Source organism: Peromyscus californicus, unplaced genomic scaffold (genome assembly GCF_007827085.1).
Source record: "Peromyscus californicus insignis strain IS unplaced genomic scaffold, ASM782708v3 Scaffold_13__1_contigs__length_99412109, whole genome shotgun sequence".
Taxonomy (NCBI): Eukaryota; Metazoa; Chordata; class Mammalia; order Rodentia; family Cricetidae; genus Peromyscus; species Peromyscus californicus.
The window spans coordinates 61,799,676-61,826,925 of record NW_026294424.1 but is presented as its reverse complement, the minus strand read 5'-3'; the positions used below and the strand labels follow the sequence as shown (position 1 = coordinate 61,826,925).

At 41.7% G+C, this 27,250-nt stretch overlaps 1 protein-coding gene across 4 annotated transcripts in view; it reads left to right on the top strand.

The window, feature by feature from the left end:
• Positions 1 to 27,250, top strand: part of Atp8a1 (ATPase phospholipid transporting 8A1) — a 231,457-nt gene that overhangs the window by 85,977 nt on the left and 118,230 nt on the right. For 3 of the 4 annotated variants that reach the window (XM_052735065.1, XM_052735064.1, XM_052735063.1), the window contains exons 15-20: positions 3,529 to 3,573; positions 14,479 to 14,551; positions 16,619 to 16,724; positions 18,024 to 18,106; positions 19,848 to 19,897; positions 25,158 to 25,227. In XM_052735065.1, the coding sequence (XP_052591025.1) occupies positions 3,529 to 3,573; positions 14,479 to 14,551; positions 16,619 to 16,724; positions 18,024 to 18,106; positions 19,848 to 19,897; positions 25,158 to 25,227 (427 nt within the window). The remainder of the gene's footprint in view (positions 1 to 3,528; positions 3,574 to 14,478; positions 14,552 to 16,618; positions 16,725 to 18,023; positions 18,107 to 19,847; positions 19,898 to 25,157; positions 25,228 to 27,250) is intronic. The other variant, XM_052735066.1, reaches the window with a different exon arrangement.

The window sequence follows — 27,250 nt, the reverse complement described above, 5'->3', positions numbered from 1 at the left end:
CCCTTTGTTTGCCGAGATCAGCCATATAATGGAAGTGGGTCCTGTGTAGGTGTGGCTTCATGTCTTCAAGAACACTGAAAGCCATGCTTCAGCTAGTTAAGCTACTTCCAAGCATCACCTAGGGTTTGTACATTTGTGTTAGTACCCATAGCCCTTTTGTGTATATATCAATTCATATATTAATTCCTTGAGAATTTCGTACAGTGTATTTTGATCATGTGCACCCCCTCCCTGACTCCTCCCAGATCCACTCCTCTCCCTTTTTAAATAAAGTCCCAGTCTCTCTTATCCTAATGGGTTCCTGGAGTGTCAGCGTTGCCGAGGCTTGTTGATACACGAAGGATTTGGAGAAACCAACTCTTACTGACCACATGTCTGTATCAGGGGTGGGTGTAGCCTTGTGACCTGATTCCACAGCTGACACACGGAGGCGAGTCCCTCACAGTCAGCCGCCTTACTGTGGGCTTTGCTCTGAGCGTTCGTGGCTTACAGCAACCTGCACAGGTTCCCATTCACACCGTAACCGTGTTAAATCCGAGGAGTTAGTGCAGAGGACATCCTGGTCTTCATCCCCACTGGACCCTTGGGCAATGACAAAACAAGAGAAAGTCGCACACTTTAAATGCCAACAAATAAGTTGACTGTGAACCCTTCAGACTCTCAGTGAAGCCCTGTGCTCTCTCCTTCTGTCAGCTAGAGGGTAAGGGCGGTCAAGTCTGCCAGCAGTGTAGTTTCTAGCTCGTTCTCTGGATCCAGCAATGGTGTAGGAATAAAATACTTACCAACAACGTTTCAGGCTCTAATTTTCATAAAGGTTCTCTCATTTCACATAAGCTTTGCCTCAAACTTGGTCTGTTTGAACTTCATGACAGACAGTGAAGTTCAAATTTTGTACACAGCTGCCAGCCATGACTATTTCCCAGAAACCAACTTTGTAGTAAGGATGCCTCTCTTGATACTCATTGGGTTTTTCCCTTAGATCATCTTATGGGAACAGTTGTTGTTAACATAAATAAACTGATGTCATTTATAAATTGAACTTGCTACAAACTAGAAGTTCTGCTGTGAGACACTTAGGAAAGTGTCCGGTTGTAGCAGGTCACACTCTGGGGATGCCTGTGTCATCACAGCCAGCGAGGTATCCGCAGTAGTGAGGACTTCTGTGTTCAGTGGCTGGAGTCCTCGTGCTGTGGAGATTGAAGAGTTTTCCTTATCTCCTGTACCTGCCCGTAATTTCATCAACACCATCTCTGGGGCTAAAAAAACAGGTTAAGCAACCTGAAACAATTCTTTTTGTTATTGTTGTTTTATTTTTATTTGGGAGACCAGACATTTGATCATTGTTAGATCCTTTACCCTTTCCCTTTCGGTAAAACAGATGAAGAGTCTTAAAGACAATCTGTTTGTACCAACTTTAGTATGTGAATTGTTTACTTGGCAGGTTTTGTTTAGAAGCACATTTGATAGGAGATCAGCTAATTCTACAACCCTGAGGAGAGATTCACCAGGAAAATCTCCACAGTTAGGCACCTGGATCCAAGAACTAAACTATAGCCAGCTCATGTGTCTGTAACCATCCATGACCTTTCATTTACCTACAACAAATGTTGATCTGCCTCCTTCTGTAGGCAGCTCTTTAGGTAGCAGAAACCTAATAATAAACCACAGTTTACATGGTTCCCACAAAGAGTTCACAGTCTAACTGTGGCCAATAGGTATTAATTTATTATAATACAATAGTCCTAACATGCAGCAAGAATCGGATGTGAGCCTCAGATGGCGTAGGGTAGTGTAATGAGGGAGGTCAAGGAATGTTTCCAACAGAATGGTCCTTAACCCAAATCTGAGAGTGAATTTGAGTGAAGAACTCCCCAGGCAGAGATAACCATACTGGCATGTCTTCATGGCAACTCATACAAACAAGCCACCTGCTGCCCTCCACCCTCTGGATGGCACTCAGCTTCTCAAGGGCTGCACCAGACTCAGGGGCAGGCACCGCAGCCCTTGTGTTCTGGGGCTGATAAGCCTCATGACTTGGGAAGCACTAGCTCCAGAGCTGTGTGAAACCATGAGCAGGGGCACAAAACCAGTGCAAGCTGTCAGGACCTTCCCCTCCATGAGCGGGGCATAATACCAGTGCAAGCTGTCAGGACCTTCTCGGGGCACAATACTAATACAAGCTGTCAGGACCTTCTCCATGAGTGGGGCACACTACCAATGCAAGCTGTCAGGACCTTCTCCATGAGTGGATACAATACCAATGCAAGCTGTCAGGACCTTCTCTATGAGTGGGTATAATACTAATGCAAGCTGTCAGGACCTTCTCCATGAGTGGGGCACACTACCAGTGTAAGCTATCAGGACCTTCTTTTAGTGTTAGCTGCTTGGAGAGTTACCAGCGCTCCCCTGGACAGTGCAGGGACTGGAGCCCAAACCTTGAAGTTAATCACAAATGACTGACCTTGGTGCTACAGCCCATTTCCACAGTGCATTGCCACAGGCCAGCGCCTTTCCTGGGAATCCAGTCCAAGATGGGCCGGATGAGTCCTTCCTTCCTCTTAAACAGTCAACACAAGCCTTTGACAGGAAAGCAAAGGGATCCCTTTCATTGTGACTGCTATAATAGAGGGGACATTGATCCTGGAGGAAACTTAATGTTTGGGAAGTAGAAGACCCTGTCAGGGCTAGGTTAAAGGTGGGTAGGCATTTAGGGAGTTCATGAATTCTTTAAGTTTCCAGCAGCTGATTGTACTTATCAAGAACCATCTCTGCATTTTGAGCTCCACTTGTATATAGTAAGTCTAATTTAAAGGGAAAATACTGAGTTATCGTATATAATGAAAGAATTGGGAAATAAGAAAATCTAGTCTGATGTATTTTGGGTGTCGTACGAAAGTTGAAATGAACTATATCAAGGGATCTTTCCCCATGCTTCAATGAGCTTGTGGGTAAAAGTAAAGTATTGATGAAAACATCTTTCAAGATTAAAAATTATTTGGTGAGTGGACCATTTTGAATATCAGTGGTTGCATTTAATCAAACAAATACAATTAACAATTAACTTGTACTTCATGTGCCTTCTCAGGAAGTTACTGTCTCAAGGCAATCAAAGCTTCCTGAAAAATACTTGGCAGATTTTTTTTTTTTTCTATGTGATTGTGCCCTAAGTGACTAGCGTGTTTGTGTCATTGAAGCACTCTGTTTTGGTTATAAATATAAAGGATTGACTTCCTACTGGCCTTACAGCATATGTTTAAACAGCTCAATTTAAACATCTTTATTACTAAATTTTGACTTCTGTGCATCAGTCAGTTCTGGGATGCGGAGTACCTTTGTAAGTCTACCCGGTTACCATAAATCCTCATGTTCTGCTCACTGTACTAACCTGCCATTCTTCCAGATCCAACTAAACGTTCATTTTCTTACCTTTCTAGAAACCCGCCTCTCGGCACCTCCCCCATTCATGGTTTTATGTTTCCAGCCTTTCTGTGATTATTTTCCCCTCTCTTTCTGTCCCTCCTCTTGAAGCCATGCCCCCGAACCTGAGGATTATGGGTGCTCGCCCGATGAATGGTAAGCTACATGGCACTTTGATCTCTTTGAAAGGTTCTGTTGTATCGCTTTGTTAAACTGGCTTCCCTGGTCTCACGGGAAGCCATCTTTACAGATGTTGGGTGATGATGCTCTGTAGAGCGTATTTCTTAACCTCTGTTAAGTATCTTTGGTTTTTCTATCAAAAAAAAACTTAATAAACATATTCTAAAACTTTAAAGATTGCCAGAGTCTTATGTTATTTATCTATAATCTGTAGGGATCGATTCCAAAGTGCCTGAGAGGGAAAACTCCTTGTATAGCTCTGAAAGCTTGCTTATGTTTTTTTTTTTTTTTGCTCAGCACTGCCCCCTTCTGCCTGAGCCTTGGAACAGACAGTGCTGGACCATGCCGGTGCAGTACAAGTTTCCTTTCATTATTTTAATGTCTCCTCATTATTAAAGGTGAAATGAATACCTTTAAGTGTACAGCACAAGTGTTCTAGAACTACACTACCCGCAACTTAACAGTAAACGCAGGCAGCAAAATTCACTTTTTTTTTTTAAACTTCACATCGTGCATCCCGAGTTTAGCATCACTTCAGATTTATTAAAGATAGCATACTATGAGTTCAGTGTCACTACTATGGGAAGTTTCTGGGGTTTTGTTTTGTTTTACTTTAAAATCCTTTCAGCCATGTATTTACAGTTTTATCTAGGGTGATTTAGTATATTTTGTTATTAGTATGAGTCATCATTTGGTAGCAAATAAAATTTAAGAAATTATGATTCCTTTAAAGCTTTTTTTTTGAGAATATTGATTTTTGAGGCTATTGAGGCTTTTTTCTGTTTATCTAGATTACATATACTTTGAGATTAAATTACATTTCCACTGTTAAATTGGAGTCCAGTCACAAAATAAGTTTTCAACCTACCTGGAATTTACTTCAGTAAAGTGGAGGTCTGATAAGAGTCTTTAGTAAATCTTATAGTATCCAAAGCATGATTCCTGTGACCGTGGCACCATCAATGCCCATTACACAGAGCACCATACGTTCTGAGACTTAGCATAGCTTTCACTCAGTGTACCAGAGCATTTTATTATTGGTTGATCGTTCAAGCTCAGCTTTGTGTACACCCCCACTTATTTGGTCCTGTGACTGTGTAGCTACAGTTTTTAATGGGGATGCTCTTTGGCTTGTGGTCAGGTGCCATCTGAGTAAACTCCTCATGCATTTTAGAACCTATGTGTCTTTCCAATTGCTGCTTGCCCAGAGCACCCGTAATTCGACTCATTTTAAACCTGTTTAGTAATACAGAACTAATGCACATATCTCCCTAAAAGACATGGCTTGGTCTTCTTAGCTTCACCATGGTTTTCTCCAAAATGTTATCTTATTTACCCGGATCATTTAAAATGTACTTTGAGCAGAGGATGTTTCATGGCATCAATCGCTGTTGGAAAGAGATAATGTCATTTTATCTTGCTCATAAGTGATTTTTTTTTCATAAAATATCTATCTTGGGAAAATCTGAGTTCAAATGAAACATTCCAGCTTTTTCATAAGTTGTATATTTTCACTTGCCATTGAATCTAAAAGTAGTTACTAACTGTTTACAAGTAAACACCAGGAAGACACTTATCGCCTTTATGGCAAAGGTGCTCTGTTTGTATACTTGGCCCTCCATCTGTAAACTAATTCCCTGGAGGCTTGCAAAGGTAGGGGTACAGCTTTGTGAGGTTCTGTGTAGGGTTGTGTGGAGTGGCCAGGCATGTGAACTTTGGATTCTGACCACCCAAGTTCAGATCCTGACCTGACCTTCACACAGGGCACTAATTGCCTGAGTGGCCTCATTGGAAGACTGTGGTCACCAGTAGCGTTTACCTCAAGGAGAAACTTTGAAGATTAGCTGAGCTCTAACCAGAAGGCTAGCACTGGTGGCTCTCACTCCTCATTATATATTTGACATGGTCATTGTCAAGGAGTTAGATTTAGGTAGAGAAGCCAGTAAGTGATCTGCCCGAGAACACAACCAGCAGACATGGGAGCCAGCACTGAGCCCAGCTGAGCCTGAGTATGAAGGATGTTAATTACATCACACACCTATAGACTTTAAGGACTCATGTACAGGATAGCTTTGCATTTCAAGTCCCTTCCATTCCCATTTCACTTAATGTTTTTCTGACTGAAATTTACTTCTGGAAAGTTGCTGAGGTTGTTAAGGAAGGGCAAGCAGAAATACTATACCGTTTGGCTGAGAAAAGGTAGCTTGGAAGCTCACACGTGACTCCATGCTTTCAAAAGCCCGGCATATGCCCCGCCTCATCTAACTGGTTTCATGTGGCTGATGAAACCAAGATCAAATGTGGTCTTGGTGGGGCCCTGTGTTCTGGGTGTCTGACGGTGTCTCCATGTTGCTGCTCTTCAAGAGAAGAGAGTCTGGAAGACTCTATAACTGAAACTCTGGAAGTCATCTCCTCAATGGCTGCTTGGCAGCTTTATCTGGCAATGAGAAGTTGACTGAATGCCATGTAACAAGCTTAGAGCTGTCTATGTTTAATCATCCTGCTTGAAACAGCACCCAGTACAAAAATGTCAAGAAAATCCACACGTGTAGATTACGTATTTACATTTGGTTCTAAAGGCAAGCTTGTAATACATGGACCCTTTCACATACACTCTCTTGTTATTAAAGACTGGATGGTAGCTGAAATTCTCTAAAATATATTAATATAAGTGGTTTGCAGAGATAATGGCTTCCCAACACACGGTTACTTGCTCCAAAATTGGCAATGTTTTCCTGTTATTGCCAAGTACCATCAACTGGCATGGACTCTTGCAGACTAATTCCTTTCTATTAAAAATCATTATCTAAGTTGATAGTATAAATATTGAGAGGGTTGGAGAGGAAAAACATCTTTCACTTTCAACATCCATGTAGTCAGAAGGTTTGCTTATTTTCAAAAACTATATAGATAGATAGATAGATAGATAGATAGATAGATAGATAGATAGATAGATAGATCTGTAACTATTTTTCTCTTTTTTAAAAAACTTATTTTGGAAAGTTTAAGCATAAGCAGAACCAATAAATGTCCCTGTCAGTCATTTTAACAGTATGTGCTCTGGGCCAGTTTCATTCAGCCTGTGCCTCTCTACCATTATTCTGAAGCAAATCTCACAAAATAGATTATTTCATTTTTTTCTTAACTATTTGATACAGTCACACATTATATTCTCATTGTTTTTCAAGTAAATGACAGTGGGGTGATTCTCCAGAGCGAATGCCTTAGAGTCGACCCTGCAGTCCTTTTCAGTGGTTTTCAGTATTATTACAGCATCTGCAGTTTATACTAGTTTCTCTTTTCTGCTTGGTTATTTCCTCATTTCATTCTAGCCTATAATTATGTGTGGAGTGAGTGGCATTTATTTATTCTGCTGTAGAAGGTAGGCTCGCTGAAGCATTCTTCCAGGCATGCCCTTATAATAATGAGATCTAACACATCCACATTAGCGTCAGTCTTCAAAGTAGTTCCCTTGGCAGGCTGTTTATTCAGTGGTGCAGACTTTCACACAGTGTTTTATAACTCCTCTTTTGTAATGGCCTTCAGAAATACTTGTAGTCACCCAGGAAACTGAGTCTCATTACTTTGATCCAAACCAATCATTATCTAGCAAAAACAGTGAAGTTAATCACCCATTCAAATTCTTGGACTTGACTCTTTGTAACAAACTCATGGCTAAAAATTAAATCTGCCAGCAAGCAATTTTGATTCCAAACTGACAGGATCTTTAAAAACCTGGAGATGCAGACCCTTAAAAAAAAAATCACTGCTCTGACTGCTGGGGCCAGAAAGTCCTTCAGCTGTGACAGAAGGGTCCACTAGGTCAGGGAAATGGTCATTCCTTGGGTCAGAGAGGATGCCATCCAAACAGGATTTATTCCACCCTGCTCATTGCCTCAGAATACTGCCTCCTGCTGCAAAAGGAGCTCTACCTCATGTTGCCCAGGAGATGTGGCACTGATCAGGAAACCAACCTCTCCACGGTGGTTGTGTGGTGGGCTGTGAGCCTGTCCAGGCTGACACACTGTGCAAGTTCTATTCCAGTAGCTTGTTACACCCAGTCCATCACACAGTATCTCATGAAGTATGTGTCAGTGGCTTGGCTTCACCTGGCCTCCAAAACAGAAGAGTTTCCAAGACAGATGGGGGTGCTGTTCATCAATACACTTCACTGAAGTGTGGAACAGAGAGAAATACACCTTTCTCCTGGGGTTGAGATTATTTTGGTTCTAAAATAGCATCATTTGGGTAGAGAGGAGTTTCTACAGAGCTAGGGCTCTGCTTCCCTGTGATATTTGCCACTGATAATTATTATGTCGGTGTAGGTGTGAGAATGTGAGCAAAGCCAAGAGTCAGTTCAGATCTTAGGGACTAATGATGAGCAGCGAGCGTTCCCCAAGTGTTTTTGTACAGTTTAGCCTGGCAGCATCACCTACCCCAGCACTAATCTCACTGTGGCTGGAGCACTCTTGCCTAGTGGGTCCTGTTGGTTTCTTGGAACAACCTTAAGGAAAAATGCAAGAAATCTCCTTTCAAAGCCTGTTCTACTTGGCAAGGTTTATTCAGGACAGGAGATAGTTGGGCCAGAGCATAGGCATGAAGGGAGGGCCTGCCCCCTAGTGGTGCAAGATCTAAAATGCACTCTCGACTCCAAGGAAGGCAAAGGAAACCAGCCACTCTCAAGAGTGCCAGTAGGAAATTAAAGGATGGAAAGAGAGAAAACACACGCACAGAGCCTCGTGAATGGCTTCCCAAAGAGTGAATGAGAAAGAGTAGGGGCCGCCCAAGGGCTGAGTGTCTGGGGTTCCCATGAAGGCCTGCTGCTCAGGAGGAAGAGGGCCGACGGAACTTGTGGCTCAAGTCCTCATTACAGCATTCCCTAGGGAGTTTCCCTGCATGTGAGAAACAAAAGTACCCACCCAAGGGCCTCATAAGTCTTGGATACAGACCTCACCCCATCCCTGAAGCTGTTCACTAGGAATAATAGTAATAATAATAATAATAATAATAATAATAATAATAATTCTAGAATACAAGAAGAAAACTCATCTCTCCAGGGACCTGAGCCAGGACCATATGTGGTCACGGGATAATGACTTGACAAAGGTCACAAAACCTGGGAGCAGCAGAAATTGGAGGTTAAGCAAGGTCCAAGAGTGACAGGCTGGCCACAGACCTGTTCCCAGAGGGCTGTCTAGGGGACCGTCTGTCCTTTAACCTTTGGCTAGAGAAGCCTTGCCAAACAACTCTTTCTGGGGAAAGCTGAGGACTCTGGGCCGTGCGATGAGTGTGGAAATGGGACTGAAAAGGCCATAGGCCTCTTCCAGTCTAGCCCGAATTAAGAAACACACCCGTCCCAGGACACACCTGGCCAATATAGGGTCACTTTTTTTTTTTTTTTTTTTTTTTTTTTTTGGTTTTTCGAGACAGGGTTTCTCTGTGTAGCTTTGCGCCTCTCCTGGAACTCACTTGGTAGCCCAGGCTGGCCTCGAACTCACAGAGATCCGCCTGGCTCTGCCTCCCGAGTGCTGGGATTAAAGGCGTGCGCCACCACCGCCCGGCTTAGGGTCACTTTTAACAGCAGCCCTGCGGGTGCCTGGATACAAAAGCTGATGTGTCATATGATGAGCAACAAGCTGTCTCTCTGTCCATACTCAGTTGCATTGATTCAAGGAAGGCGACCTTTAGAAACTCTGCTCCACAAAGTTGCACTTATGTTCAGATTCTTCATGGTTTCTCAGACAGAGAAGTGCTCTTGATGATCCCTTACTCTCTACCCATATTACAAATAAGGACAGCCTTCAAACAAGTTAAAGGTACGCATAAAACACAACCCGAATCCTGTCTCCTTAAAACTTACCTGGAGAACTCTAATTCTTTTTTCATGCGAAAATATCTAGACTTGTGTTGAAAGTTTTATATTTTTATCTCTATAACACTGGAGTTCTAAGCCAGAGATAGTGATGCACGCGTACAATCCTAGCACTTGTAAGGTTGAAGCAGGGGGATTGCCAGAAGTTCAAGGGCAGCACAGGATACGGTACCAGGGCAGCCAGAGCCATCAAGACACTATCTTGAAGAAAAATAAATAAATAAAAACAAAGTAAAACAAATGCTAGGCACAGACCGTCAGCCTCAAATAAAGAAATTTCCCCCATGTAAGTGAAAGAGGGAGAGAGGGGTGTGTGTGGGTGTGTGGGTGTGTGTGTGTGTGTGTGTGTGTGTGTGTGTGCATGTACACATCCATGTCATTGAGGGCATTTAAACACAATCCTGCATACTTGGGACATCTGTAGTGTTCATCTGAAGTTTGTCCTGCTTGCTTCTGGACAAGAGAGCCAGCCATTCCCTTTCTGCTGCTCTGAACAGACTTCCTGCTCTCACTAACCTATTCCCCGCTCTCGTTGAAGTGGTGACTTTTGTAAACAGGAGGAAGCAGTCTTCATAGTCACACCACTGCTTGTGTCTGTCCATGTGCATGAACTGTGTATGTTCATACTGTGTGCACTTGGGTCTTGTGTCGTGTATGCATAGATTTCAAGTGGTTAGTGTGGATTTTGTTCCCATTTTCAGTTCAGGTTCATTAACAAGTAGCAACTTCAAAGGGAGTCAATAAAGAAAGTTTTCTCCCCTCCCCTGTCTTACAGACCTCAATTTCTATTTCGAAAAATAACCAAAGTGACCAATTCTGGGTATATCTTTCTTTTCTTATAAATAAATAAATATTATATATACACACATATACACATCTTTTTTTTTTTCTAGTTTCTTGAGACAGGGTTTCTCTGTGTACCCACCGGGGCTGTCCTGGAACTCACTTTGTAGACCAGGCTGGCCTTGAACTCAGAGATGGGCCTGCCTCTGCCTCCCGAGAGCTGGGATTATAGGCGTGTGCCACTGCCACCTGGCTGGTATATCTTTCTATTGTGGATTTATTCTGTTGTAGGTTTATTCTACAGTAAACATGCATTTCTCTTGTATTTTTTTAAAGAAAGCACACATTGTTTTGTATCAGCTTCTTATCTCAGACTTTTTCATACTCCACAAAGAATGCGCCCTTCTGTACAGCAGTCTGTCTTGTGGACAGGCCACACATCCCTTAAGCACTATCTCTGTTTACTTCTGATGTTGGTACTGACACTTGAGGAACCCTAAGGGAAAGCTATTTCCTTCTGGTCAAAAGAATGGAATCTCCCTCTGGGTGGAGACCAGCCGTGGTCCCTTCCCTCAAGAGGTAGCCAGTCGTCAGTCACCTGAAGAGTAGGTCACCTTCAGTCGTGCTAAAGAAACAGGAGGCATAATTATTCCCTTTATGAGACAGTGTACTTTTTCTTCCCACATTCGGGGGAAGCCAACCCTCTTTTCTGAGGCATTTTTGTTTGTTTGTTTGCTGTTTTGAGACAGGACCTCACTATATAGCTATGACTATGGCTGTTCTAGAACTCACATGTAGACCAGGCTAGCCTCCAGCTCACAGAGATCCGCCTGCCTCTGCTCCTCTGCCCTCTTACTCTTTTGTGAGATAAACTCACCAACCCCAACCTGCATCTTGTCACAGCTGCTTAGACTATGGCTTGCTTACTTCCCCTTTTCCATCTTATTCTTCCAGGGATCTACACTGATGTACAACTTGCTGTCCTGGGGTTTTTCTTTTAGACACTAATAAAATTTTCCTCAAGGTTTCTTCTGAGCCTAGTCCTAAATTTTTTTATTAACAAGGCTAAGAACCCAGAGGAGAGACCCCATTTTCCCTGTAACAATATTTGGATATTGAAAATGTACTACACAGAGAGTGTTTCTGCATGCAACATTTTGTACCAAGTAAACAATTACTCCTAGAAAAAGACTTACTGGATCAGAGGACTTTAGCTTAAATTTTACCCAGTTACTCTTTTTTGGCTGGCCTCAAAGTTACAATCCTCCTGCCTCAGCCTCCCCAGAGCTAAGATGCCACCACACACTGTTTCTAGGTGCTTTTTAGAAACTTTATTTTTTATATAGATATTTTATTCCTTTTCCACAGTTCTAACAGCACAGAGTTGGCAGACTTTGTTTTTGTCAAATCGATGTTTATCTTGTTAGGAGGCTAGAGTGACTGTCTGGTCAGAGCTACTGACATTCCCTCGTGTGCTGTGAGATTGTCTTCTTGCCCGGTGTTCTCTGTCGCTGTGGATCTTGTTTTAGTTTGTCCATGAGATCTTTTTCTTTTGTAGGAATTTACCTCTGTCATATAAATTTGATTTTCTCTCCAATTTGTCCTGCAGCTTTTGATTTCCCTTCAGTTTTTTTTTCTCTGCAGAAATAATTGTCACTACATGGTGAGCTCTATTAATATCTGTGTGTTTTGTTTTGTGACTTAGACAGGAAGCCTGGGCCTTTCCCACGACTGCTTTTTAACAAACTACAGGATTGAGATGGAAATTATGGCTTGACCCTCTTCTCTTTTCTTCTTTATTTTCTGATTGTCTTAGTTTGAGTTGAATTCTGAAATCATATATATATATATATATATATATATATATATATATATATATATATATATATATATATCTGTAGTCAAGGTAGCGATGTCATAGCTCATTGGTTGCACACTTGCCTGCTGGTCTCCAGCACGGCAAACAAACAAACAAATAAGTCAATAAACAAATCATAGTCTATGCTATGACTAACAGATAGGCATTGATGATTAGGCTGGGCACTTGCTGAGTTTTCTCCTAAGTGCACTATTGACTCTTCATTTTTGTCTAGTTGATAAATAATCATTTGCAATGTTGTGCGGCTGGAAGCTACAGGAAGCTACATGTGACGCAGGGAGCGAGACATGCTCTCTCCTCTTTCCCTCCACTGCTGCACGCCTTGACTGTCTCTGTCTCTGCCACTTTATGAGCAAAGTGCCACTTGACCTTTTCTAAAGGAAAAAAAAAGATGTCACATGTTGATGTTGGCTTGCATTTTTATATGCAGGCAATATGTAAATGCCTGTAGTTTTAAAATATTTATACATTTGGGATAGTTCTTATTTTTAAGTAATGTAAGCTTCCTCATTTTGTTTTTTGTTTGTCTGTCTGTTTGTTTGTTTGTTTGTTTTGCTTATTTTGCTTTTTACCAAAAGTAGATGTTTTGTAAGATTAGGGAGCGTGGTGATGATTTTGTGCCTGTACCCATCCTAGTCAAGCTACCTTGTTAGAGGATGAGCTGCTGGAGGTTTTCCACCGCCTTGGTAGGGAAGCCCCTAGGTGGGAGGGAGTTCTTGTTTAATGTGTTCCAGAGTGGAGGCCTTTGATAGGGAACGCAGAATGGGATCTAGCTGTGTAAGTATTTCAGTCACACATCTAGAGCTGTTGCAACACTTTAGAAAGTTGGATCAGTAACAGCAACTGGGATTTTTGAAGTGAATGAATTCTTGGTAACAAGACATGTAAGATTTAAAAAGACTTTTATTTTGGAACTCTTGGAAAGAAAAAGTATTCGTATTTCAAGACATGATTGTGAATATTCCCTCATGTTTTAGCCTCCCCAGCAAATAAGCATACAAATAAAAATTTAGCCTCCCCAAGAAGTAAAAAACGAAGCAGGACTGAATGCATTTTAATAATAGAGAAATTTCATAAAATCACAAATAACAAACTTTTAAGTTGATTTTTATTGCATTTATTCACTCTTTGGAAAGAGGTGTGTGTGCCGTGGTATACATATGACATCAGAGGTCAGAGGAGGGCCTGTAGAATCAGTTCTTCCCTTACACCCGAGAGTCCCAGGGGCCAAACTCGGATCATCAGGTTTGACATTGAGTGCCTTTTCCCACTGAGCCATCTTATCAGTCCTATAGTAAACTATTCTTTATAAACGATAGTATTTATAGGAGAAATGTGTCAGTTTTCTATCTACCCACTGATAAGTCATTTAAAAGTTGTTAGATCCCCATACTTAATACTAAACCAATAATACCAGTGATAATTTTGAGACTCCTTAACTACAACCTGCTCACAAAGATATCATATAATTTTGATAATTAACCAGCCAAACACTGATATTTTTAAAAAGGAAGCTATATGATATGACAAGCACTCATCGATTTTACTTCATCAATTTTGGGAAGGTACTGGTTACATTGTATTGTGCTTTCTTCAATGATCTCTTCTTTTCACACTGTGGTTTTAAAATGTGAAAGAAAGTCTTGAACCTTGACACATTAGCATTATCAAAACTCTGTAACTCAAAATTAAATTGTGATTAAAATCTTCTAGATTATGATTACTTATTTCTTGAAGATGTTGGTTTTTCCTTAGTCAATTCTGAAACTTTTGTACAGAAAAACAATTCAAGGTATTTTGACGTGCCTACTTAAATGCTCCTGGGTTTTGTTTTTGTTTGTTTGTTTGTTTGTTTTTGGTTTTTGGTTTTTTTTCTTAAATGCATGGTCATGAGATTAATAATAGATTAATTAGAAAGTTAATACAGATTCTATTTGTTTCAAGTAAAGTTTATAATTCATTTGTCCATATAAACAGCCAGCCACAACACAAATCCCACACACATTCATGATTATTTTCCTTTCTGTATAGAACAACATGATCTACTCAGAAATGTTTTTACACATATTTATAAATGTTGACAAGCTATGTAAATATTTTATTGTTCACATTTTTGTATTTCATACCATCATTTGTATTTGTCACTATACATAAAGAGTTCTCACACAGCCAAAGTAAAAACATACTTTAATAACTTCATTAATACTTAGAAATTTAAAAAAAACATGATAGTCATGGAATCAATTATTTGAATCCATTGAGAGTAATCATTCATCATTAGTTAGAAATAAATGAGCAGGCCTGTCTGTATAAACAAACCAATTTGCTTTATTTTTTCCCCCTTTAGGCAGAGCTCACAGTTTGGAGATGAAAAAACATTTAGTGACTCATCATTACTGGAAAATCTCCAGAATAACCACGTAAGTGCCCTTAGAGTGTTATCTGTCCCCTAAGAGGTGATCACTCGTGAGTGCTTCTCAGCTGCCCTCCATGTTTATTGGCTTTTTGTTTTTACTTGCATGGTTTTTATTTGCATGTTTTTATTCGCATGATTCACATTTAGATTTATTTTATTTTCTGTGCACCAGTGTTCTAAGTGTGTCTGGATGCTTATATCTTTCCCTAGATTTTGAAGAATTTTCAGCTGTGATTTTATTGAGCCTATTTTATGTGCCCCCTCCAAATAGGATACTGTTAGAGTAAAGAGGATTTAAATATTATTAAAGCTAGAAGAAAACTCAAAGTAGACAGATGTCAGAGTGGGGAGAAGAGCTGAAGTAGGAGTGAGGATTGTAGATATGGGAAATAGAAGACAAAGAATGATGTAGGGAAGGAACAATGTAACCTCGTTAAGCAACATAAAATATCTAAATGCCAGTGAAAGTTCTTTTCAAAAAAACAGCAGAAATGAAATTAAACTAAAGCACAAGGTGCTAGCTCTCTCCTCAGTCAATATCTCTTCTTTATAGTGTTAGAGAATGCCTCTCTTCTCCCTCGGTGTCTTATAGTTTTAACCCTGTTGGTAAGAGCGCCACCTGCCCATCTGAGGACTGACTTATGACACAGAGCATCTGCAGCAGTTAACTGTTAACCTCCATGTCCCCTGTCCAGACCGCCATAGCCCCTGTGTGCTCTTCAGTCCGGCTCTCCTGGTTTGTGTCTTCACTGATGGAATACTGCCCTGGCATCAAGTCCTGTCACCTCCCAGGCTTCCCTCTTCCCTCACAGAGTGTCCTGACCTGCCCCAACTCACATCACCACTCTGCCTTGAACCACGGTTTCTTTCTTCCTCTGGAGGCCACCAAGGCCTTCTTTCATTCTTTTCAAATACTTCCATCTTTCCTCCTTTGGGACCTTTTTAGGTACATGCCATTCTTCCTAGTGGAGTCCTCTAGTCTCAGTTCTTCATGAGGTTCAGGTGTCCTCCATAGATCTATCTCCATATCTCATGGACAGCCAGAAACTCCTGTCACCTCGCATGGCATTGGCGTATTCTCTTTGCAGTCCTCAGCGTGCTGTGAATAAGCCATGCAGCCACGTCTGTCTGCTGTGTCCCCTGCAAGTCTAAGCTCCATGGCCGGACCCTGTTCTTTGTCCACTCTCTCCGACTAAGCAATTTTTGTTTCCATAACCCAACTGAACCCTTCCAACTGGCTTACTTTATTTTGGAGGTTATACGAACATAGGCACACAGTACGTTTTCTTTATTAATTGGAATGGCATTTCTCTCCAGAAGCCAGACAGGAAGATGTTTACTATTTAGTGTCCAGGTTCTTTTCTCATCAGATCTGAGAAGCTTATGGAAAGGATTCACCCTTCAGTCTGCCTTGAGCCTGAAGAGTTGGTAGTGCTCAGTAATTGCTTGTTTTAGATTGACAGATAGATGGTTGATAGATAGATAGATGAATGGATGGATGGATAGATGATAGGTAGATAGATAGGTAGATAGATAGATAGATAGATAGATAGATAGATGATAGATAGATAGATAGATAGATAGATAGATAGATAGATAGATAGATAGATAGACAGATGCCTGCATAGACGGTTGGATAGATATAGATATATAGCTGTAGATATATTAGAGAAAAGGAGGCTGGCATTACAGAGAAGTGCACACATCATCTCCCCCACTCAAAGGTTAGATACCTGAAATTTAAATCTGACTAGAAATTACAAACAAATAAAGTGAACATTTTAGATTATCTCTTCTGTCCACTTAGGACCAAATTCATCATCTTTTTCTGCCATTTCTGTTTAAGAGCGCAAAGCCATGTTAAATAAATGTTTACAGAATGAGTGGGGAAGTACAAGAATGAATAAATTGAGTTCTAAATAGGTTTTCTTCAGAATAGACATTGGCTGGAATCCCACACCCCCAATGCTTCCCAGCTGTATTCTTAATAAATGGCCGTGAAGTAACATTACTGCCATTAGTGTCAAACGTTTAAATGAAAAAGGATGAATTATGTGTTTATTCCTCACAGCCAACCGCACCTATCATCTGTGAGTTCCTCACAATGATGGCAGTCTGCCACACAGCTGTACCAGAGAGAGAAGGCGAGAAGATCCTTTACCAGGCAGCATCTCCAGGTACAGAGGAAATGACGATGAAGAATTTTTCTGTAGAAAGTTATTCTGAAATTTGGTATTATGGAACTTATATTTTCAATTTAATTTAAAAATGGAACATAACCAAATTATGATTTCAGACTTTTAAAAATTGGTTCCTAATTGCAAACTTGATTTTCAGAATTAAATATATATGTGTGTGTGTGTGTGTGTGTGTGTGTGTGTGTGTGTGTGTGTGCATTAAAATACATTGCTTTGTATATGTGATTTTTCTCAAATGAATTATATGAAAAATTGAGTAATTAGAGTGTATACAAGGGAATTAAAGTATTTGTATACATGTAATTGTTCCCCTTATAAATAAGAATAAACTCTTGCATAATGCGTTTTACACATAGACAGATGGGAAGGGAGGATTTGTTTGCCTAAAGAAAACTGCTGTGCATGGTTTCAGAACATAATTTTGTCCCTATCTTTAGGAAATGGTAGGGCAGCTTTTCTGTATTCACTTTGGTGAGGAAAGCTCCTTGTACTTCGGGGGATTCTGTAAAATATTTGCTAGTTACCAATGTTTACTATTTAGGCTTGATTTTAGACTTATTTCCGAGATAAAATTAGGTAAATAATCCAAACGTTTAGGAAAATGATACACTTTGTATTTTAAAGCCATATTCTAAACTAGTGGTTATGACTTGTAAAATGCATCAAATTCCTAAACCAGAAATATTGCTGGTGCAGATAGAGTACATGTGTGTATATGTGTGTGTGTGTGTGCACGCATGTGTGTGTTTGTGCATGCATGTGTGTATGCGTGTGTGTGCACACGTGTGTGTTTGTATGTGTGTGCACGCACGTGTGTGTGCATGTGTGTGTGTGAACACCAGTGTGTGTGTGTGTGTGTGTGTGTGTGTGTGTGTGTGTGTGTGTGTGTTCTTATCCCTCTCAGCAGTGACAGGGCGAGGAAAGCAGCTGACACTTTAAGCGATTCAGATCCCTGGGCACTGTAGGGGGCAAGGGTGGAACTTTAGAAGACTTCCTGCCATGTTTTTGGAGAAAGGTGTTCTTGAGCATGTGCTGACTAAGGGGCCCTTTCAAGCTGTCACTTTGGGGTGTGGGTGACGCAGTGAGACTCGGTGTGCAGGAACATGATCCTTACGTTGTTCTCATGGCTCTGGTACCATCATATACGTGAGAAGGAGTCGATTTCAGAGCATAATGAAGAGAACTCTAACCAAGCAGAAAGCTGCAGCACGCCAGTGCCCTCCCCTTATATTTTCATGTATGATATTTTCTGTCCTCTGTTCCTTTCCCCCGACACAGATGAGGGAGCGCTGGTCCGAGCGGCCAAGCAGTTGAATTTTGTCTTCACTGGAAGAACACCCGACTCGGTCATCATAGACTCAGTAAGTCACTTATGTTTTAAGGACTTTTTAAAACCTGCCTAACACGCTCATGTAGCTTCAGAGATAATGGCAATAGGAAGTAGACCACAGTGAAACCAAAGTTTCCCATCCAGGGGCACCATTGCCCGTCCTTTCATTTGGTTCTTTAAACACTTAACGAAACGGTGGCCGATAATATGCTCGATAGACAAGATTGATTCCTCCAAACTAGACTTACCGACTGGTGTCCTGTTCTGCTAAATGGAGATTTATCTCCCTTAAACCATCTTCCCCTTTGTTTCTTCTCTGGATTCCAGGCATTATTAAATGTTTGGTCATATAAGTATCCAGAAGGCTGGGCAGAGTGCACAGGCCTGTTATCACAGTGCGTGGGGGATAGGAGGATCGGGAGTTCAGAGCCAGCCTGTGCTACACAGCGAGTTTCAAGCCCAGCCTGGGCTACATGAGACTCTGTCTCAAAACAACCAGCAACAACAAAAAAAGATCATTATTCAGGATCTGCTTTTAAGTGGGAAGTTTTAAAAAAGTATGTCACAGCAGGTGATATCCGAACAGCTACGTGACAGACCATGCTAGTCATCAAGGAAGTGCAAAACCATAGTGAAACAATATTATGCACCCACTGTGAAGACTAAAATTAAAAAAAAAAAATTGATGGAAACAAATGTTAGTGAGTTTTTTTTTTTAAGAGTTTTCTAGTAAAGGAAAGCCTGCCTCGATCCAGCAGCTATACTCAGTTCTCAGTTATTCAGGAAAAAAGGAAGTTTGTGTCCGCCCAAAGGCTTATAATGGAGGGTTCGTGGTGGCTGTGTTCACGGTTATGCCAAACTGGAAAACCAACAGAATGCATTCATCAGCAGGAGAGGATGAACAGGTTGTGATCTGTCTGACAGTCTAATCAATGAAAAAGAATGAATTCTCGACTCTTTAGTAGTGTGGATAAATCACAGAAACTCTATATTGAGGAGGAGAAAATGCCAAGCACAAAGGAAAGCATCCTTTATAACCCCATCTGTATGCAGCTGAAAACTTTGCAGAAGTGATTTATAGTGATAGACTCTTGAGCAGCCATTGCCTTGGGGCAGGGAGAAGATGGATTGGAAATGGAAGAAGGGAATTCATTCTGGGTCAGATGTTCAGCATCTTCAGCAGGGTGGTGTTCACACAGGCGGTGCCTTTATCAAACTATACAGTGTGCATGGAAGAGCTCTGTATTTTAGTTAATGTAAATGATAGCTCATTTTAAAAATTATCATTAGTGTTTCTGTTGCACCTGTACATGTATTCATAGCTTAACATCTTTGTACTCAGTATCTTTTCATTAAACTTTTTCCTAACTCAAATTAAAAAAAAAAACATTTTCCATTATTTTCTAAAGATAAATTTTTGACATTTTTTTTATTGTTTCATTTTCTTTCTCTGACTCCTTGGGCCTATACTTTCTTAGTTAGCAAGCTGAGGACAGTGACAACAGACAGTTGTCTCCAAATGGAGACACTTTTGTCCCATGGGCCTCCATTTGGGTCCCAGCTGTTCTCAGGTCTGCTCCCATGACACTTGGAACTCTTCTGCGCCCTCTCCTGTCTCTCACTATTCATTAACCTGAAAGTTTAGCAAATTCTCTCCCGTCATTCAGAAGGGGGTGGGAAACTGTGTTTCTATTGACATTTTACAATAAAATGTTGTGACCAGTGATTATTTCCAAGAAACCTAAAATATTTCCAATTCTTTTATTCTACAGCTGGGTCAGGAAGAAAGATATGAATTGCTCAATGTCCTAGAGTTCACCAGGTAAAGACACCTGCTCTATAATTTGTTGGGGGGAGAGGAATACATAGTCATCCTTTTTTTTTTTTTTTCTTTTCCTGTATATAGCTGGAACATATGCTTTACTTTTATTTATGTGTTTAAACAAAATATTAAGGTCTTCCATGCAGTTTAGATTAGTCCCACACAGGTTTCTTCACAGTGTGGTACTGCATGAGCTGGCATCTCAAAGGGTCTTTTTGAAATGCAATTACCTGAATCACAGATACAGGATAGGACTAAGAATCCTGTGGCTGGTACGTTAGCTAGCTTTCCGATGTAATAATGAATGCCTGAAATAATCATCTTCTAAAGATAAGTTTACTTTGGCTCATTTTGGAGGTTGCACTCCATGGTCAGTGAGTCTAGCTACTTTGGACCTGTGGTGAGGGAGGAACACAGGGAAGAATGAATCTACTCACCCCATGACCTGATGGTCCTACCACGGAGTCTTCAAAGATTGCGTTAGCACTCATGAGATACCTCAAAACGAAAAAGAGAGCAAGAAAATAGACTCTGGTTTCACAGTCCCCCTCAAAGCCTACCCCTAATGACCCAAAGACCTCTTACCATTTAAAAGTTCCCACCTCCTAATAGCACCTCTCTGGGATCAATTCTCCAATACATGGGCCTTGGGAGGTAGATTTCAGTTCCAAACTACAGCATCTAAAGACCTAAAGACATAAAGCAATAATGATTTATGTGGAATGGAATTAGTAAGACTTAGAAAGCCTCCATTATAATTGTATGTTCCGTATGCCCACTTGTCTCTGTGAAGTGAGAGTTACCATCTAGTAGGAAGAAACAGAAAGTAAAGGGAGTGTCCCACTTACTCCTTTCTTAAAGAGAAATAATGGTGGCTGTGTCAATCACTGTAACAAGGTCCTGCCAGAAGCAACATACAGAAGAAAGTTTCCGTTGGCTCACATTTTAAAGGGATACAGTCCATCACGGTGGGGAAAGCAAGGTGCCTGGAGCTCCAGGTGTGGTGGCAAGAGCTCGTGGCATGTCTCGTTAAATCTCCATTAATCCAGGAGCTCAGGGCCAGAAGAGGGCCAAGCCATAATAACCCTGAAGACCTCTCCCCCAGTAACACCTTTCAGCCAAGCAGGCCTTGTGCCCTAAAGGTCTCAGGATTACCTAAAATAGCTCTCCAATGGAGGACAAAATATCAAAAATAGGAGCTTCTGGGGGTCTTTACATTCCCGCTAGAGCAAAGGCCTTCAGCTTTACCACTCTACTCAGACTTATAGTCTGCATTATTGACCAGCCACCCTATGTTCTTGGGACAAATCGGTCTTACTACGGGGTTAAAGATCGTGTGTTACCTCTCAAAGGATACTTCAAAAACTTAAGCCCAACGGAAAAGCAATACTTTTTTTTTTTTTTTTTTTTGGTTTTTCGAGACAGGGTTTCTCTGTGTAGCTTTGCGCCTTTCCTGGAACTCGCTTTGGAGACCAGGCTGGCCTGGAACTCACAGAGATCCGCCTGCCTCTGCCTCCCGAGTGCTGGGATTAAAGGCGTGCGCCACCACCGCCCGGCCGGAAAAGCAATACTTTATTTGAGGAAAGAAATACCCGCCTGCTCTCCTGGGCTTTCTCCTACATATGCAAATCTACACACTGCCTGAGGGAGACAGTCCCTTTTGTATGCTAACTTTGGTGGCTGTCTTGATATGGAGTGACCATGTGACCAAACAACAGGATCTGTCCCGATATTAAACACTATCCTTGCGCTGTATTTTCCAAACAGCTCAAAGGAAGCAGCTGAGTTCATTACCTAGGAGAGAGCACTCCCACATACGTCGCTCATCTCTGGCTTCATGATAAAGTGTTTTTCCCAGCCCTGTTTGTGTTAGAGGTAATATAAGCAGCATATAAATTAGCATATAGATGTGGTTTTGGGGCCACTCTGTGCTTCTGAAAAGTGCCATGGAGAAAAATCAATCAAAAGTAGGTCTTTGATTCTGTAGTGGGGGTGGGCTTCAGAATGGGGAGGGAAATGAGTGAGATGCTGTCAGATAGTCTCTGGGAATGTGTTCGCAGTTTGGATCAGGAGAGCGTGGTGAGATGGAAGAAAAGTTGATGGGCTTTTTACACCTGTCTGAGGGAGGTCAGTGGAAATTGGCTGTAGCTTGAATGGGTTGGGCGGGAATAAAGGAAAGGAAGAGAAGGAAGGGCTAGGATCCTAGCTCAAACTGTGGGGTGTGTAGAAATGCCCTGGGCATGGATGGCAGACATAGGAAGAGGATGTGAACTATGGGGTGTGTAGAAATGCCCTGGGCATGGATGGCAGACAGAGGAAGAGGATGTGAACTATGGGGTGTGTAGAAATGCCCTGGGCATGGATGGCAGACAGGAATAGGATGTGAACTATGGGGTGTGTAGAAATGCCCTGGGCATGGATGGCAGACATAGGAAGAGGATGTGAACTATGGGGTGTGTAGAAATGCCCTGGGCATGGATGGCAGACAGAGGAATAGGATGTGAACTATGGGGTGTGTAGAAATGCCTTGTACATGGATGGCAGACAGAGGAAGAGAATGTGAACCGTGGGGTATGTAGAAATGCCTTGTACATGGATGGCAGACAGAGGAAGAGGATGTGAACCGTGGGGTATATAGAAATGCTCTGTACATGGAGGGCAGACAGAGGAAGAGGATGTGGTAGATGAGATGTTTGGAAACACTATGCTTTAGATGTCTGTAAGACAGATGGAAGTACCCCGTAGGGAGGTGGATAGAAGAGCCCGAAACATAAAGCCAAACATAACAGCTATGGCTAAAGTACCCATTTGGTTGTCACTGGTCTCCAAATGATACCAAAAGCTTGAAAGTCAATAGGATCTTTTGAAGATCAAATATACATCAAGGGGAAAGTGGAAGGCGGATGACTGAGCCCCTAGTTAGAAATGATTAGAAAGAATTCTAAACTATTAAGGATTGGTTACAAACTAAGACTTAGCCAAATCTTGTGGCACGGGCCTGTAATCCTAGCTACTTCGGAGACAGAAAGAAGAGGATCGCAAGCGCAAAGCTTCCCTGGGCTGCAGACTAAGTTCAAGGCCAGCTCAGGCCACTTACTCAGAGCTTGCCTGGGAATAAGAAGTGGACTGTGGGGTATGCTTCAGCGGTAGAGTGCGTGGCTCGCATGAGCGACTGTGGCAAGACAACTGGGAGGAAGGAATCAATAAAATCAAGTCTTGGCCGGGCGGCGGCGGCGCACGCCTTTAATCCCAGCACTCGGGAGGCAGAGCCAGGCGGATCTCTGTGAGTTCGAGGCCAGCCTGGGCTACCAAGTGAGTTCCAGGAAAAGGCGCAAAGCTACACAGAGAAACCCTGTCTCGAAAAACCAAAAAAAAAAAAAAAAAATCAAGTCTTTATTGTTAAAGATACAGAGGACAAAAGTAGACTAATAAATAGCCCAGAACTATTTCTTTTTATCTTTTCAGAAGCAGCTGCCAGCGTAGGTAAGGGGAAGTTTGAAAAAGATCTGTCGAGTATTCATTGGAATGGTGGGAAGATGGGAGTGGATGGGGAGATGAGTGGGTGGAGCCTGTGTCTAGGCGTAGTTCACCCAGAGTTGAGCTATAGAGTTGAAAGGGCATGTGGCTCACGGCGGGGAGGATGCCTGGCTAGGTGAGGTATAAGGGAGACACTAGAACATGTTTGTGGGTAAACGTGATCCATATAGAAGGAGAAAGGGGCAGGTTCACAGGAGAGCTGCGTGGCCGCTGAGAAGGTGAGAGGAGCGATTTAGCAGTCACATGCCAGGAAGGGCTCTGGGAAAAGCAGAACTATTTCTCCCTTATGTCAAGAAAATACGATGGAGAAGGGAGCGCACAGCCAGGTAGTGGAGGCTGCAAAATGTGAGGAAGGGATTCAAGGTGAGTCCCCGAGATTCAGAGTCTGGAGCAAGAAGGAAGTGTGGAAGGGCTTGGATAGTGAAGAACATGTACCAAGGCCTTACAGGGAGATGGGAGCCATCACAGAGGGATGAAGCGTACAGGTGGTCAGTATGAAGCACCTCTGCTTTGTACACCCCATAGTATTCATCTCTGACTCAGTGACTTTTCTCTGCAATGGCCATTTTACTCTGATGGATCTCAGAAGAGGGTTCCCAGTTGGACTTAAGAGATCTTGCCAGGAGAAGTAAATTGATGAGTCTGGGACCATTAAATCAGAACTAGCCTAAGAATGGCATGAATCAAGAAGGACCGAGTAGCCGGGCGGTGGTGGCGCATGCCTTTAATCCCAGCACTCGGGAGGCAGAGGCAGGAAGGTCTCTGTGAGTTTGAGGCCAGCCTGGGCTACAGAGTGAGTTCTAGGAAAGGCACCAAAGCTACACAGAGAAACCCTGTCTCAAGAAAAAAAAAAAGAAGAAGAAGGGCTGAGTTAACGTGTGTAGGCAAGACCAGTTTACTGTATTCTTAAAGTACAGTATTTCCACCCTGGCTGAGGTTTCACTTCCCCATGGTCAACCATACTCTAAAAAAGTATCTGATGGAAAATTATAGAAGCAAACAATTCCTAAGTTTCAAATACCTTTTAGTAAGGTATATTGTTATAATTATTCTTTTAGTTGCTGTTGTTAATTGCTTACTCTAACAAATTAAACATTGTCATAGGTATATACGTGTGTGTGTGTGTGTGTGTGTGTGTGTGTGTGTGTGTGTGTGTGTGTGTGTACAGGAAAATTGCATTTTTGGGTTGATACTATCCCCAGTCTTTGGCATCTGCTGGGGGTCTTGGGCTATACCCTTCTCAGTCAGGGGCCTGCTGCAATCATTTAAGCAATAATGAATGCTTATATTGCTTCTGAAAGTGCTAGCATTTGCCTTTCTCTGTGATTGTATATGTAAAACTATCATTTTTGTTTTTAATTTTTAAATGTAGCATATAATAGGATACTAGCTCAAATAGTTTTCCAATATTAACATATTAAACCTGATGCTACTCTGGTGGGTATTAACTCTTGCAGGTGTCTGGGGAACTGTTTTGTTTATCCCTTTAGGACAGTAGATGGTACTCTGGCGACTTCAAAAATATAGTTTAACTCTCTGAGTCACCCAGCTGTATACTCAGGAGATAATTTGTATAACGCACAAATATGGCTTGTAATTTGGTCAGATTAATTATGTCACTGTGAAACACAACAAAAACGTGTGTCACTGTGAAACACAACAAAAACGTGTCTATGCAGATCTGCAGTACGATGCCCCATTACGGAAAACCTCTTTATTTCAGCGCTAGGAAGAGAATGTCAGTGGTGGTTCGCACTCCATCCGGGAAGTTACGGCTGTACTGCAAGGGAGCTGTAAGTTTTTCTGGCCTTTTACAGTTTTGATTTATGGTGGTTTATAATGTACGTGTTAGGCATCCTGCTATGGAAATGCAACACAGATGTTTAACATGAAGCTGATGACATCCACGTTTGTTGGTGTTTTATAGAAACAGCATTCAGCCTCTTCTGGTGAAATGTGGAACTCCTTCTGGGTAAACTTGGTGCATTGAAAAAGTCTGGCATAGCTTACTTTTGTAATTCAATTTTTAATACATGATATTTGAGGTTTATGTTATATTAGCTATGTTAGCAGATGACTAAATACAGAAAGTATTTTTAAATTGTATTAGGATATAAGGATACACTCCAATTTTATCCTGCTTGCCTAAAGACCGTAGAAATGGGGAGAGGGTTGGCTTACAATTATTGCTGTAATTTCTCATTTGGTATTGCTTGTTTGTCTTGCTTTAAATATTACAGGATTGCTGATTGTTGCTTGTGAGTAGATTATATTGACAGAAATAGTATTGTGCATTTCAACTGAATTTTCCTAGCTAAAGTATGTTCACACTCATGGAAAAAAATGAGAATGCTACCAAGCAGGCCATTCTTTGCTAAGATCAGTCAGGACTTCCTCCTGCGGTGCCCTGCGCCTGGTAAGCCCTTGACACGCTTCAGCTTGGAATTTTACAATTTTAAATGGACTCGATAAGTGTGCTCTGCTCCATGGAAACTAGGAAACTAAACTTAATAAAGGCAAACCTCTTGTTTACATTCCTGTTGAGAAAGTTAAATGCCTTGGTTTTAAAGCATCAAAACACAATTTTTGAGTGCTGCTGGTCTTAGGGCACTTTGGTAGAATCATTTCTGAATTTGGATATACCATTTCTTTGGTTATTGTGTTCCCATTGATTAAGACACCCAACATGTGTCCATCATGAATGTTTTATCTGCAGGCTTTGAACTGGATTTTAGAGATGTGACGATATGACCTAAGTCATGTCAGGAGCTTAAGTCTAGCCAAAGAAGTGCCTATAAAGATGATTAGGAGGTGGTGCTAAGTCACGTGGTACAGATTGTCCATGTTCCTATGGCAACATGCACAGTAAGAGAATAAAGGGAAACTGAGACCTCCCATTCAATGGTTGGCATCCGTCTGGTTTACAACACCCAAATCACACCTGTCCTTTTTAAAATTTTGAACATTCTACCTCTATACTTTTATTTGAGGGATTAAAGCATTGGCTAGAAAATAAAAACATTGGCTACCCTTTTTTAACCACAGAGATTGTTTGCACATATTAACTTCCATGTTGTATGGTTTCCCCACCAAAACAGAGATAAGTAATAAAACAGCAAGGACTGTTTGAGAACTGCAGTTTGTGGTTTGACATGGGATAGCTGAACATGGGCCAGGCAGAAGGGTTTGTCTGGCTTGGGTTTGGGTGAGGGATTGGGTTGGGTTTGGCCCCATCCCTGTGCTCAAGAGCAGGTATTTTCTTCTTGATCATTTCCATGATATTGGGGGAGATGATTTGAGGGCTGCAAACAGATGCAGGCAGAGGTTCCGGTTGAACCTTATCTCTTCCAGGCAAGAGCTGCTAGGGATGGATGGAGACAGGCTCAGAGAAGACTGGGGAGGAAGATTTAAGCCTTGGTAATTGATGTTTGCAGGTGCTGAAGGAAAGGATTATCAGGGATCATTTGGGGATTTCTACTTGGCTTGCCGAGTGGACTAACACCATTTTACCAAGATAGAGAGCTGGGAGTTACACAGGGCTATCGGTGCTGAAGCCTGGATTTTCCAGGAACAGAAACTGGAGTAAAAGGATCTGGGAAAATGACCCAGCTGTTTTAAGAGTTCTTACTTATCTTCCAGAGAACCTGAGTTTGGTTCCTAGCACCCACACAGCTCCATGGGAGCCAGATTCTCTTCCAGCCTCCAGGGGTACCTGCAACACATGTTATACATTCACACTGAATAAAAGACCAGTTCTTCTTCTCTCCACATTCCTTGGTTGCATGCAGTTCATTGTCTATGGGTGGGGTCTGTGGC